This window comes from Cydia fagiglandana, chromosome Z (assembly GCF_963556715.1).
Source record: "Cydia fagiglandana chromosome Z, ilCydFagi1.1, whole genome shotgun sequence".
Lineage (NCBI taxonomy): Eukaryota > Metazoa > Arthropoda > Insecta > Lepidoptera > Tortricidae > Cydia > Cydia fagiglandana.
Window position 1 is genome coordinate 16,700,503 of NC_085959.1, and position 14,090 is coordinate 16,714,592.

Here is a 14,090-nt window from a genome sequence, read left to right on the forward strand (position 1 = left end):
CAGAATCACGAGATAAAAGAAAAAAGTGTCCCCAGTATTTCATACAAATTTTAATTTTGGGTGTCAGTTTTGTAACGGTCCATACAAAATGTATGTGGAAATGCGTTACATAACTGTAATTTTGTGGGACTACCTTTTTTTCTTTTTAACGAGTCCTCGTAATTCTGATTAGAAATAACCCAAAATGTTGAATTGACTTTCGAGAAAACTAAATGGTACACTTTTAAGTGGAGTAAGAACTAACATAAGTACCCATAATTAGTTTTCGTCCACGGACGGACGGAAACGCACATGGTTAGGTGAATATTTAGTATTGTGATTTAATTTAAATATAGGTCAATAATTTTTTTTCTCCCAATTTGATCTGCATAGTTTATTAATGCAGGTATTTAGTTTACGTCCACCCAGTACCGTCTTTACCATAAGGGTACAGGGGCCCGTGCCCAGGGCCCCCATCCTCAAGGGGCCCCGAAGGACAGACAGTAACAGTATATTTGATTACTCATAATAAATAGAAGATCATAGTAGAAAAATGTTACTTTAATTTTCCAAAAGGGCCCCAAATTTTAATGTGCCCAGGGGCCCCAGCATATAGCCCTGCGTCCACTGTGAACGTAAATAATCATTATATGCAATAGAAGTCGCAGGCAGAAGCTATAAAACCAACTAAAAATGGTTTATATACAGTGTGGAAAGATAAGTCGGGCCTTGGAGGCAAACTACCTTAAATCCTTAAGCTGGCTCATTATACTTAAAGGAGACATTCCTTTATTTTTAAAAACAAACAAAACTGCATTCAAAGATTTTCTAAAACACGCTTGCCTCGCCCGGGACCGAACCGACTAAAAATTAAAAAAAAAAATCTCGCAACTTTATTCTACTAGTCGATACAGTTAATGTTAATGATAACATTTCTCCAAGAAACATTATGTCTTACACTCGTCTGTCGTACAAAATATCCATAAAATCTAATATTTAGTACTCAAGATTTTTTTAGACAAGCCAAATTGAAGAAAAAAAGATAATAACTTTTAATGCAGTTTTGTTTCGTTTTAAAAATAAAGGAATGTCTCCTTTAAGTAAAATGAGCCCGCTTAAGGATTTAAGGTAGTTTCCCTCCAGAGCCCGACTTATCTTTCCACACTGTATAACATAAAAACTAAAAACTAAATGATATTGACGAGCCAGTTAACCCTGTTTGTTTAGTCCTGATAACCGGCAAGTTTCTCTGCTTAGCTCGAGTGTAATCTGCTCGCATGAGTGGGCACACCTATTACTGCTCTATTACTAGTATTACGACCCATTACATCAAGGCGCGTCACCGGGCGTGGCGAAAGTGTGACGTCGTAGCCGTGCAAAGAAAGCTGCGCGTGCGGCGCCGAGTACTCTTACTTTCGATGGAGGCCGTGGCGTCTGGGTGATAGCGAAAATGACATACTTTGTGCATGTCGCTGGCTTCCACTGTTGCTTTTTCATTCCATATTCAAGTCACGGTTATGAAATCGAAACTCATTGAGTCATTAACCATAACCGCCACAAGTAAGAATGTGGTTTTCTTCTTCACTCTTCGTGGGCGACCTCAATTTTTATCTCAAAGTATGTTATTTCAACTTTAACTCTTTTAAACTGTTTAACTGCATTAAAAACATGTCTGTGTGTCTGTGTTTTTACAAGGCTATCGTAGACAGTCACTTCGTTCGTTCATGACCCGTTGACTAAATTTTGGTCCGAACCGGGTCAAGATCTTAGATAGTTACTCGTAATCTCGTTTAAAAATTGAATGACGGCATCGTGGCTTTTTTATATACTCAGTTTATTTTCAATTTTAAAATCTGATAACAGTGTTAATGTGGTCTACATCAGTAACATGAGTTTCAATTAGACCTGACCTTCACTGAGAGTAACGAATAGTTTCCGAATACTTTTGGAATTCCGAATAAGCTAGAGTCGGTTGCATGAAATCGTATGTACCATTAAAACGTTCGTTAATTTTTATTGCAAGTGAAGTATGAAGTTCACTGCTGAGTGACGATGTTCTTCAATTGTGGTGGGTGCAACTGGCCTATAGTCTTGGCTTGGCTATGTCGGTGATCACCAGCAACGGCAGCTGCCTTATAATGTCAACAATACAAGTTGCAGGCGTTGCAGCAAATTAAAAAAACCAGGCATATTTTTTTTCTATTCACGTGTAGCAGGTAGTCGTTTAGTATTTCTTTCGACCAGTTTCTTCCCTAAACAAGATGTTTAACGGGATTGGTCCGGAAGGGCCGTTCCTTTACTACGGTTTTATGATGTCTGGAGAAAGTCATACGAACTGACCGTATTCCAGTTAAGAACAAAAACACTAAATATGGGTCAGCCGTTCCGAGTACTTACATTGCTGCCCAGCGTTCGTTTGATAGTGATAAACCTCCTCTAAGTAAGGTGTTCTCTTTAAAATTTGTAGGTCCTATCTCAATAAACTATTGGAAGGACGTCTAAGTTTTCTACTTCGCCTCCCCCTCCCAAAGTCCCGGAATACCTAAATTCGAACTCAAAAATACGTAGATGTAGTTGCATAAAGGCAGGAACACACTTATCCCACGTACGCAACGTATGTATGCAATGCATTACGACAATCTGAACCCTGAAAGTTGTATGCTTAGAAAAATACTTGTCATGCTTTGCGTTGAGTGATGACAAGTGTTTCTAAGCGTACAAATTTCAGGGTTCAGATGTCATAATGCATTGCATACGTGGGATAAATGTGGCCCTAGCTTAATTGTTTTCCATCGTATTTTCTCGGAAACGTTCGTATGTATATATATATGTCACGCTCCTTCAGTCAACATCAATACTTTTTAGTTTTGGTACCGAGACTGACTGAATTAAGTAGTAAGACACCTAAGACGTAAATTTCCGTAAAAATACGATGGAAAATAATAATAATTAAGCACTACATTTGTGGGTGCTGTGGGTGTTCATACTTGTGGCATCTCGAGAATTTTGTCCAATCATTTTTATTCGATGGAATCGTTCCCGGCTTGGAGCTTATTATTTCGTTGGTGTAGGTCGTAGCGTAGGGTAGTAGAGTAGGTTGCACTAAACCGCCTCCTGTGTTACGTATTGAAGTTCGTTAAAATCTGTAGGTAGGTATTAGTGCCTGCCTACACAGATAAAAAAAGGTCAAACCAAGGAGTATTTTTTGTTACAAGATCTTTTAGAATTTCTATATAAAGAAACACGAAATGTCTTTTACAAGAAATAAAACGTGTCGTATTTTTTTAAGTATATGTAGGTAGATCTTGGGTGGGACCAATGACTACTTTCTTGTATCGAAATTATCAAATATAACTGAAATAACAAATAATTATATAAAAAAGGTCAGTTTTGACCCAACGTAATAAAATTCTTGTCTAAAGTCTTACCTGACTCTAGAATTTAACATTCTTTAACCGTTAGTGTGATTATCTTAGTCCTAAGTATATTTTGGATCAAGAGATATACCAGATGACCTATCAGGTTTTTGTTTAAATAAATAGTGGAGCGATTATAAAAGAAGGCATGCCTATTTTCTAAAATCTACAGACGTTTTTAAAGATCTACTTACAAGCCTAAGGTATGGACGTATCAGACATCCGTAATGTAACGTAAAATATCTTTAATATTAGCTACATTTTATATTAAACCTAGGTATATTTTTTTGTTTCGAAGTTGAAGTAATTCAGGTTTATGGCATGTGAAGTTAGGGTTAGGGCAGAATGCGTCGGCGCTGATACTTTTCAGTACAGGCTGCAAGCGAGAGCGCTTACGATGCGAACATAAACACAAGCTCGCTCGCAGCAACCCTGCCCTGCTGCGGCACCGCGCGCAACTGGGTCAGTGGGCCGCCCCCCGCGCCCCTCCCCGCCCGCCTGGTGGCGCAACCGCGCGAACGCGCACTAACATAGACCTGGATCGCGGGAAAGTGGGTCACCGACTCACTTTCACTTATTACATGGGCTCCTAATCGTTTTCCATTGTGCGAGCGGGCGGGGGCTCGCGGGTAGCGGCGGGGCGCGCATGCGGGAGGCGCCGGCACGCGCGACGTTGTCGCCGGCTGCCAGTCGATCGCGGGACGTCCACGGAGTGGTACGCGTGTCGCCGTCTGTACCACTTGCGACGATCGTAATTGAGCGCGCGCCTTCAAACTTACGAACGGTTACCACGCACACCGGCGCCAATAGGACTTTTGACCAGACTCGCTTAGGACAACATGTGCTGGATTAACGTGCCTCTTCCTGTAGTGTTCGAACAGGTGCAGCCCGCAAACGGCAGATAGTGTTGCGGCTAGACCGCTAGTGAACTCGGTGACTGTGTAAACGTTGTTGCGGTTGAACGCCGGTAGGATTTGCAATAAACAGCCGCTACGTGCGGCCGAGTATGACGATGGACCAGCAGACAGGCCTCATGTCCCTCAACATGTCCCCGTTCGATCTGAGCCCGGGACCTGAAGGCTCGGGTTCGGGCGGCGGGCCCTCGGGAACTTCCCAACAGTATGTGCCACAAGGCGCCGCCTACCAGTGCGGGCCGGAGCAGCAGTCTTTCGGCTACGCCAATTTGGATCCTTCTTATCTATTTCCCACAGGCGCCGGCGGCGAGGCTGGGGCCTACCTCCCGGCGACCGGCGCGGTGTGCGACCAGACCGACACCAAGGATGTCATCGAGGAACTGTGTCCCGTGTGTGGAGACAAAGTCAGTGGATACCACTATGGCCTGCTCACATGCGAATCATGTAAAGGATTTTTCAAGCGGACCGTACAAAATAAGAAGGTGTACACATGCGTCGCAGAACGAGCATGTCATATAGACAAGACACAGAGGAAACGCTGTCCCTTTTGCCGATTTCAGAAGTGTCTGGATGTCGGCATGAAGCTTGAAGGTGAGTGATAGATCTACATACTTCTCAAATTATAGCTGTACCAATTAACCTTATAGTTCTTACTCTCTCCTAACACCATGGCAGACAAATGCTTCAGATAATCCCTACGCCTGCCTACGTAATGTAATAGGTTTATATATATCCACATATAGTAGGTATATGTATGTACGCCCGGCTGCAGCGTATTGAGCCACAATACTTGCATTTCCGCCGCTTGCGATGTGTATAGGTACCTTTTTATTTATGTAGCTGTATTACAACTAGGTAGCCCTTCCAATCTGAGATATTCATGGCTATCAAACTTCAATTATTATTTAATAGTCAGGGTACCTGTTGCCAAATTTTTACTAAGTACATATTTACAACGTTCCGGAAGCATAGGAATTGGCTCTAGTAATCAAACTTATGATCTTACATATTGGTCGGTAGGCACTTAAGTATACTAGTAGGTGGAGCCGACATCAAAAATATATGTTTAAACTTTTCGCCTTGTTACAGAGGAGGGAGGTGCAAAAGTATAAACATATATTTGACGTCGACTGTACTAAATATCTACCTATACATATTTCCTTTCACGAGTTAGTTTCTTAGTTAATTCAAGGGTAATTTCGCTTGGAGCCTTCCTTTTTTCAAATTCCTTTTTAAATGTTACTTATGACTAATGACTATCGACATGTAAAGGGACAACGAAATAAATTTAATGATTCTGAGTCCCATTGTAAAAGTTATTAGACTTCGCAGATCGCGCCATGTCAGTGTCAGACAGACGCCCCGCTATAGGTAGATAGGTAGACACGTAGAGCGTAACATCGGCATCCTGGGCGACCTTCACCCATTTACGCTTAACTGGTTGGTAATTTACATCGCAACTGGTTATCCCGGCGTTAACTTTTTATACGAATTAAGAAATGGGTGTACATTTGCATCGTGTTACATTACTTAGCTATTCAACATTTTAAAGTTTGTTATAATAGTTGCTTAGAGTAAATACCTTACATACCGTTTATTTACCTAACGTACGTACTCTAACTGAATTCTTTTTACCCCAGACGTTCGCTTAACAAAAATTCTACCCAGTCATCACTTTGTACAAAGTTACATACATATCTACAGAAATTACAGTTGAATTGCGCAGATTGGATACCTATCTTAGGGGGCTCTCCCACCAGAGGCGTATTTACCCTAGGGCCATCCGGGCCATGGCCCAGGGCGCCAATCCTCCCGCCCCTGGCAGATTGCATTTTGTTTTTCTTCCTTGACTTTTGGGGCGGCGAAACTTATTGGCCCGAGGCGCCAAATTTCAAAATACGCCCCTGTCTCCCACGCCAATGACCTTCGATCTGAAACCTTTACTTTTTTAATGTTTTTTGTAGCTTGTCATTATTAACATCAACGGCTTTAAGCTATACAGGGTGATTCAGGAGACGTGAGCAGGAGTAACACTGCGCATTTCGTAAATTGTAAGCAACTGTTTCCTATCAGTATTAGTGAGGTTAACGTTAATTTTCTAGTCGTGTTGAAATAAAAAGTTATTAATTTATTTACGACATGAATGGTCACCCTAACATTAGAATACTAAACTACCGATATTCTGTGTCAAATTGAATGTCATCACTGTCATAACGGTCTGGTTACTTTTGAAAACTCGTATCTCACTCAGGTTTGACATTTTATTTTCTTCGTAAAAAAGGTTTTATGTTTATTAATTAGGTCTTGTAGGGTGACCATGATTGTAGAGAATTAAATTTGCCCTCACCAAAAAGATGAAAAATAGGAAAAAGTGTGGTTGTTTCACCTAAATACGACGGTGATCGATCAATTACCAGTTACTGAGTGTGCAGGATTAGTCCTGCTCACGTCTCATGAATCACCCTGTATAGTATTCCATATTTATTTCAAAGTCCATTGTATTCGAGATATTTGGCATAAAAGTTGAACAATATTAGGCCAAATAACTGGTTTTCTGGTAAATTAAAATCCTAGACACATTTACCGAGATGTCAAAGACGAAGCCAAATATGTAGATTTCGTATAATAGGTATATGTAAGATGAGTTTTTAAAGTGTTTTGTTAGACAATGTTTACCAATGTTAGAACCGATAGCCATACAAATCTATCTGTAGTGCAAATGTAGGAGATACGATTCAAAAGAAAACTTGACAAAAATCGATGAAAACCACATGTAGCCCTTTAACAGATAAGCCAGTCGATCTATCATTGCAGTGGGTATTAGGGATAGTTAAGTATACATATTTGAAAAACGCAGTTTAGGTAGGTTATCAATCAATCAATATCAGTCAATAATAATTTATTTCGAACGAAAAGTCCATAGGTATGTGTTTAACATAGTAATACTTAAATCTAGGGTTAGTACAAACATCATTAAAACAGATTTTTACATAATGGGACATGTAGCTGCACCGGCGCTTCAAACCAAATAACAACCGTTTAAATAATAGCCGTTTGTCTTATACATAAATCTATCTGTAGTGCAAATATATGACATACTCGTAAGATTCAAAACTTGTCAAAAATCCACGAAAACTACAGGCCCCAATTTCACATCGGTGACAGGTGCGGCGAATTGTAAAATCACTGTTGCTGACGTCACAGGCATCCATGGGCTACGATTACCACTTACCATCGGGCGGACCGTATTCCTGTTTGCCACCATCATTGTATTATTTAAAAAAACTTTATTATATCGGAAAAAAACAGATATTTCTCCTGCGAAGTTTCTGACAATTGTCAAAGATTTAGAAGAATTGTAGATAATTCTTGACAGGTAATGAGTTATATGTCGGAATTTCGTGACAATTGTAGTGTTTCTTGTGACAATTGTCATAAACTTAGCAAGAGAAATATCTGTTTTTTTCCGATATCGTAAAGTTTTTTTTAATAATACAATGGTGGTGGCAAACAGGAATACGGCCCGCCCGATGGTAAGCGGTAACCGTAGCCCATGGATGCCTGTGACGTCAGCAACAGTGATTTTACAATTCGTCGCACCTGTCACGTTGGTGAAACAGGGGCCTGGTAGCCCCATAATTGATTAGCCAGTGGGTATTTGGGATAGGTAAGTATATTATAAAAATGTAGTTTATGTTATAATTAGTGAAGCCACCTAATAATTGAAGGTCTTCTTGACATTTCTAATTTGACACATCACTTGGTGAAAGGTGATAAGTAGGGAATGGAAATCGGTTATTTTCGGTTATTTTTTGTATGGAAATAATCGGTTATTAACCGAAACCAAAAAATAACCGATTTGCATTCCCTACTGATAAGCGCAATATTAATCCCAGAGAAGAATAAACTCCCCAAAAAGCGATCATCACGTCTAATCAGTTTCTAATTCCTACCTCCTAATCTAAAGAGCCAAAGGTTTGTGCCAATCGTGTCGTGTCATTGTTTAATGTTTAGATACCTACTTCCAACTAAAATAGTACCGCAGGGCGCCAACTCTAGAGACGTTTAAAACGATACTGGAAGACTGGTTTCCCATACATTTGTAGTACCCATTTTCCTCCCTGGATATACCTATGCACTCAATAGTTCTAGCGGCAGTTAAGTATCCATTATACCAAGTAATGTAGGCATTTTATAATAGTAAAGTTGGAGCATATTCGACATAGACATCTCTAATAATTTTCCTACGTTTATCATCAACTTTGCCTTATTTCCGTTTTTTTGTGATTAAAGATTTATTTATTTATCTTCATCTACTTATGATTTCATTTTATAACTCTAAAAGGTATTAGCTAATAATTAAATAATGAACGTAGCTATAGGGTACCTAGACTTTTGACCCAGGCTGTAGGTATTTGCAGTATCGATGCATGCGCCATCTAAGGTTTGCTTTGAAGTTTTTTGATATAAGCTGCTTTCTTGATATCTAGGGTCCAGTTGGATCCTGTAGTCAAACAGCCAAGAGCCAAGTTCCTCACTCCTACTATATCTCCTCCTCCTTATACCAAAAGTACCTATCTAATGGTGATTATTATTACCTATATATATGAAAACTTACTAATAGGCAATTAATTTACAATAATAGGTACATAAAATCGAGGAAATTCGCGGTAAACCACCTTAAAGGCAAAAATCATTTAAACGTCTTGCAGACGGTCAGGCGATATCAGAATAATGATGACCTTATATAAAATATGGCACTTACAATGTAGGTGTTGAAAAAAAAAGTTACCTCAGGTAAAGTTTATTGCCGTCCATTGTCTTTGTGACGGCCGGCATTTGCAAACTACAAAGACATGAAATCCAAAATTCATCCTAATTGGTAATCTTTATGGGGACGCGAAGCTAAGCCAAAATAACAACAACAACTAATAAACTGTCCTTTTACTGCCTAATGTTTGTCTCATTACATGTTTTTCCCTTTTTCATTCATTAAGATAAAGAATCCGAAATGCATCGTACTTGGTTAAATCTATGGGAGCCGGAGTTTGCTCGCTCGTATGGATCGAGGTAAAAAATTTCTGAAGTGAATCACCGGAAATTTCCTCGATTGTAACTATCACGGGTAGGCGAGTTAAGAGTTCATTCGTTTTTGAGTAAGTAACGAGATTAACAAGGGATTATAAAAAAATAAATAAATATTGGACAATTTTACAGAAATCGACGTAGGCCCCCAATAAGCTCAATAAGGTTCGTGTTGTGGGTTTTAGGCTACCATTGGGCAGTAAATCGTTCTGATTTACAAGGGGGTGCCCGAGCCTCCCGACTGCCCAATAGCCCCTATCTCCCCCATCGGCTATGATATTTGCAATAGATACTTACATATAAATACTTATACGTATATTCATATAAAACAATTAAAACATCCATAACTCGGGAACAACATTAATATTCGTGATAAACACACAAAATAAATGCCCTTACCGGGATTCAAATCCGGGACCTCCATCTTCGTAGGCATTCACTCGACTAGTCAACGGAGGAAGTAAAATACGGCCTCCTAGCCTAGCCCAGCCAGTAGTGACTATGCCTACGATGCAGGTCTGGGGTCTAATCCTGGTAAGGACATTTAATAGGGTATTTGACAAATTTTTATTAATGGTATCAGTGTATCAAGTTTGTTTTGAAGTTCAAATATTTTTATACGTGTCTATGGATTTGAGTTTATGTATATTGTTGCTATTTTTATTGTTAAAATGTAAGGAGTCGGATGGTACAGTCAGCAGCTATAGTTGCTAAGCGGGTGAGGTGTTCAAAATGATCTGGACGTGACTCTATTGTTAAGACAATAAGAGCGCGTCAAGGTAATTCTGAACACCTCGCCTGCTTAGCAACTGCTGCCGCTGTCTGTACCATTATTTTATTCCTATTTGGAACTTAAAAAACTAACTCTTGTATCTCGTCTTGTATTTAATTATTATTCCTATATATCTTGTAAGTTTCCAATTCATTGTGGTAATTACTCATTTAATATCTATTTAACTTGATTTAGTTACAAGATTAAAGTTGTGTCAACAACCCTAATTGTGTGTTATACCTAATAACAGTAATAACAGTAAGAACAAACACTTGTTTCTGTTTTATGGATGTTTTCTATGCACATAGACAAGTACTATTGATGTATAAATAATTATATGTATATTAAATGTCGTCGTCTAGTAGGTACCTAGTACCTACATAAAAATACAAGCCTTATTGAGCTTACTGTGGGACTAGGTAGATTTATATAAATTTATATTTATACATTTAGGTATATTATGTAAAATTATCTACAAAAATAACCACATTATATGATATGAATTGACGGGTAAAGACTAATGATAGTCACGCTTGCGCCGGCCATGTCTAACTAATTTAGTTTAAGTACATACCTAATTTACTTTTCGGAGTTTAGTTTTATACCGTCGTAGTAGTAGTTTACCGACCGGTCTGTGGCCTATCCCACAAAACTTACAATTACAATTTTACAAGTGTCAAGTTACAAGTTTGTAATAATACAAATGTGCGTACCACAAGTAACAAATTTGTAGTGGAAAATTCTTACAAATATGTAAATTGTATCACAAGTCTACAATTTGTTGTATCACAAAACTTTACATACGCTACATATCTTTTCCGGAAAATGTACAAATTTGTAGCTGACAATTGTTTTGTGCTACATTAAATTGTAGTAATAATTATACATATATGTAGAATTGTACCTACAATTTAACAATTCTCTAAACGTGTGTCGCACCCTCTTGCTACAATTGCTACTATACGAATACTAGTAATTGCAGTAGTATCTTTATCATATTTAGCGATTCCAACCCTACCTACTACCTACTACGAAATATTTAGTTCAAGTAGCAGTGATAGTGATCCTAGGTGTCATGAATTTCATATATACCTACATATATAATCCCAATTTTAAATTTACGAAATACTCATATATATGGACAAAAAAATGCATATACTCAAATTGAGCTTATCTTCGTACGCCTTTTCCAATTTTACCACATAGTGTCCCTTAAGTATTTCCAATCTTTCTCCATTATTCCTAAATCATTTAAATTTTGCGCTTTTTCCTTCCATTTGTTTTACATAGTGTGCGTCAATTTATCACTAAATTTACTAAAGTTTTTGTTTTCATTTATGAGGTTTATAATATAATGGTCAGTTTAGCTTGCAAATCCATTGTAATGTCAGTTGGTATGTAAATGCTCGTAGATAGATCAAGATCACTATATAAATATAATTGATGTAATTCTTGCGTATTGCGTATAAAGTGAAACTATATACCTTCAACATTAAAGAAGCAAAATAAATTGTTAAGTAAGTACATATTTGTAGTTGTAACATTACAATTTTTCGCTTTTATATTTACAAATCAACAATTCTACAATTATGTAGCTGTCGTGACATACCTTTATTCTTTGTGATACGCTTTAGCAAAAATGACATATTTGTACAGTGGAACCTGGATAATTGCAATTTCAAGGGACCGGCCAATTTTTGTCAATTAACCAGGTTTTTCATTTAAGCAGGTCGTGTCAATTAACGAGGTTCAAAAAATCATTGTTGTCAATTATAGAGGTTTTCATTAATAGAGGTTGCGTTCTGACAAATTTCTTTTATGGAGGTGCAAATTTAACCATTTTAAGTAGATTTACACGCTTACATTCTATATATTGCTTCCGTCTATACTTGCACTTTTACACTACATTTAATTACCACTTTATTTTCTTATCATTTGAGTTTAAAAAATTCCCTTGAATTGTAGAAGAAAGTTTTATTAGAATGTAAAAAGCATACTTTGTTTTTTATTGATCAAAACTATTTCACCTACTACAGGCTGGGATAGATACCCAATAAATAAATTAAATTCTGGATGGAGATATAAATAAATGATCATTGCTATTAAAATATTGTTTCTGCTGTATACAACTACATTATTTCAATTACAGAGGTAATAAGCAAGACTCATTTCAATAATAGAGGTAAAAACAAGAGCAAAAATAACGGATTTTTTTAGCACAGTGTCAATTATAGAGGTCTTAAGTTGCGATGTGGTCAATTATAGAGGCAAAATTACGAAAAGCACTAAAATCTAAATTGCAATTATAGAGGTTCCAAAATTTCAATTATAGAGGCCTTTTGGTCTCAAGGGACCGGGACCGGACTTTTGGTTGCAATTATTGAGGTTTTCCATTTATCCAGGTGCCAATTAACCAGGTTTCACTGTATATTGTAGACTTGTAATGAATACATATTTGTAATTATTGTGGTACATTTTTTTGTTTACAATTTAACAATTTTGTCGAATTGTACACTTGTAAAGTTTTGTGGGATAGGGCACTAGCCTAGTGAGTTGTGACCCTGCCTGTGAAGCCGATGGTCCTGGGTTCGAATTCCGGTAAGGACATTTATTTGTGTGGTGAACACAAATATTTGTTCCCGAGTCATGTGTTTTTCTATGTATATAAGTATTGTTGTATTTATGTATATAAAGTATGTAATATCGTCGCCTAGCACTCATAGTACAAGCTTTGCTTAGTTTGGGCTTAGGTTGATACGTGTTAGATATATATTAATTAATTTAAAGAATAAATTAATTAAGTAATAAATATCAGAACGCAACACACCCAGTATTAATAGACATGATCTTAACTTATTATGTTGTACATACAAAATTATTACGTACTTGTTATTAGAATTGAATAATGTTTATTGGTAATACGAAGGATTTTGTAATTATTTTTTTCCAGAGGCTGTGAGTTCAATTCTCACCCAAGACATTAATTTTTTCCACTTTTAAATTTATTCTGAGCTTAATAGCACCGTTCGCAGTCATTTCTGCTTGTTAAAAAATTAAGATTTTTATAATTGTTGACTGTTGCCCAAATAACATGAATATTTAATACGTAACTTAATATTATTATCATGCCATTTGCATTTCAATTCCTATTACTGTTAACTGTACATGCACCTGCAATAATATCTTGGACACAACAATATCTATCGGTCAGAATCTTAAAGTCATAAGACTCATAAGAGAGATATTTTTGCGCGCTTCATTGTACAGTCACCTGCGACACAGAATAAATAATGCTACTACCGTACAAAAAGGAAACCTCCTACAAAACCGAAGTTTGACAGCGGTTCAGGGTCGAATCATGCTGTCCCTTTCTAATATTCAAGTCATTTTATCTGTGGTCGTGCACGCAAAGGTACGTAAACTTGTGTCAACCCTAATAATTGCTCGGAGCAATGCTGAGCCGAACCGAGCCGAGCTTTCCCGAAGGGAGGAGTTTCGCACCCCTGCCTGCGACAATATGTTACTCCTCAGAAGGCAGGAAAATAAAAAACACGGTCTTATAGCTCCACAAATAGTTAGTGTCAGATATTTTTGCGGCCTTCGTTGTGTAACATATTATTGCAGATAAATACGTATACATATTATATACAATTAGGTATACATTTACTGCATTTCAGTTGTTAAGAGACTACCTGCAGTTTTTATCGATTTTTGACAAGTTTTGAATCGTATCTCCTAAGTTTTCACTACAGAATAAATAGATTCATAAGACAAACGGCTATCGGTTCTTCAATCTTTTATCTCCATTCTTGTGTATCGGATATTGAAAGAAATGAATACTAATTAATTGTATGATTTTTTTAGACAATGACCTTAAAAAAAGAACTTTTTCGTAACTAGATTGCTGCCAAGGATGTTACATAT

The 14,090-nt window shown here is 37.4% G+C and overlaps 1 protein-coding gene across 6 annotated transcripts in view; it reads left to right on the forward strand.

The window, feature by feature from the left end:
* Nucleotides 1-14,090, forward strand: part of LOC134678279 (nuclear hormone receptor FTZ-F1) — a 104,991-nt gene that overhangs the window by 54,297 nt on the left and 36,604 nt on the right. For 3 of the 6 annotated variants that reach the window (XM_063536763.1, XM_063536766.1, XM_063536767.1), the window contains exon 1: nucleotides 4,079-4,900. The exons of 1 other annotated variant lie outside the window; for it this stretch is intronic. In XM_063536763.1, the coding sequence (XP_063392833.1) occupies nucleotides 4,402-4,900 (499 nt within the window). In that variant the 5' untranslated portion in view covers nucleotides 4,079-4,401. Of the gene's footprint in view, nucleotides 1-4,078; nucleotides 4,901-14,090 lie in introns of those variants that run through there. 2 more of the 6 variants (XM_063536764.1, XM_063536765.1) reach the window with 2 other exon arrangements.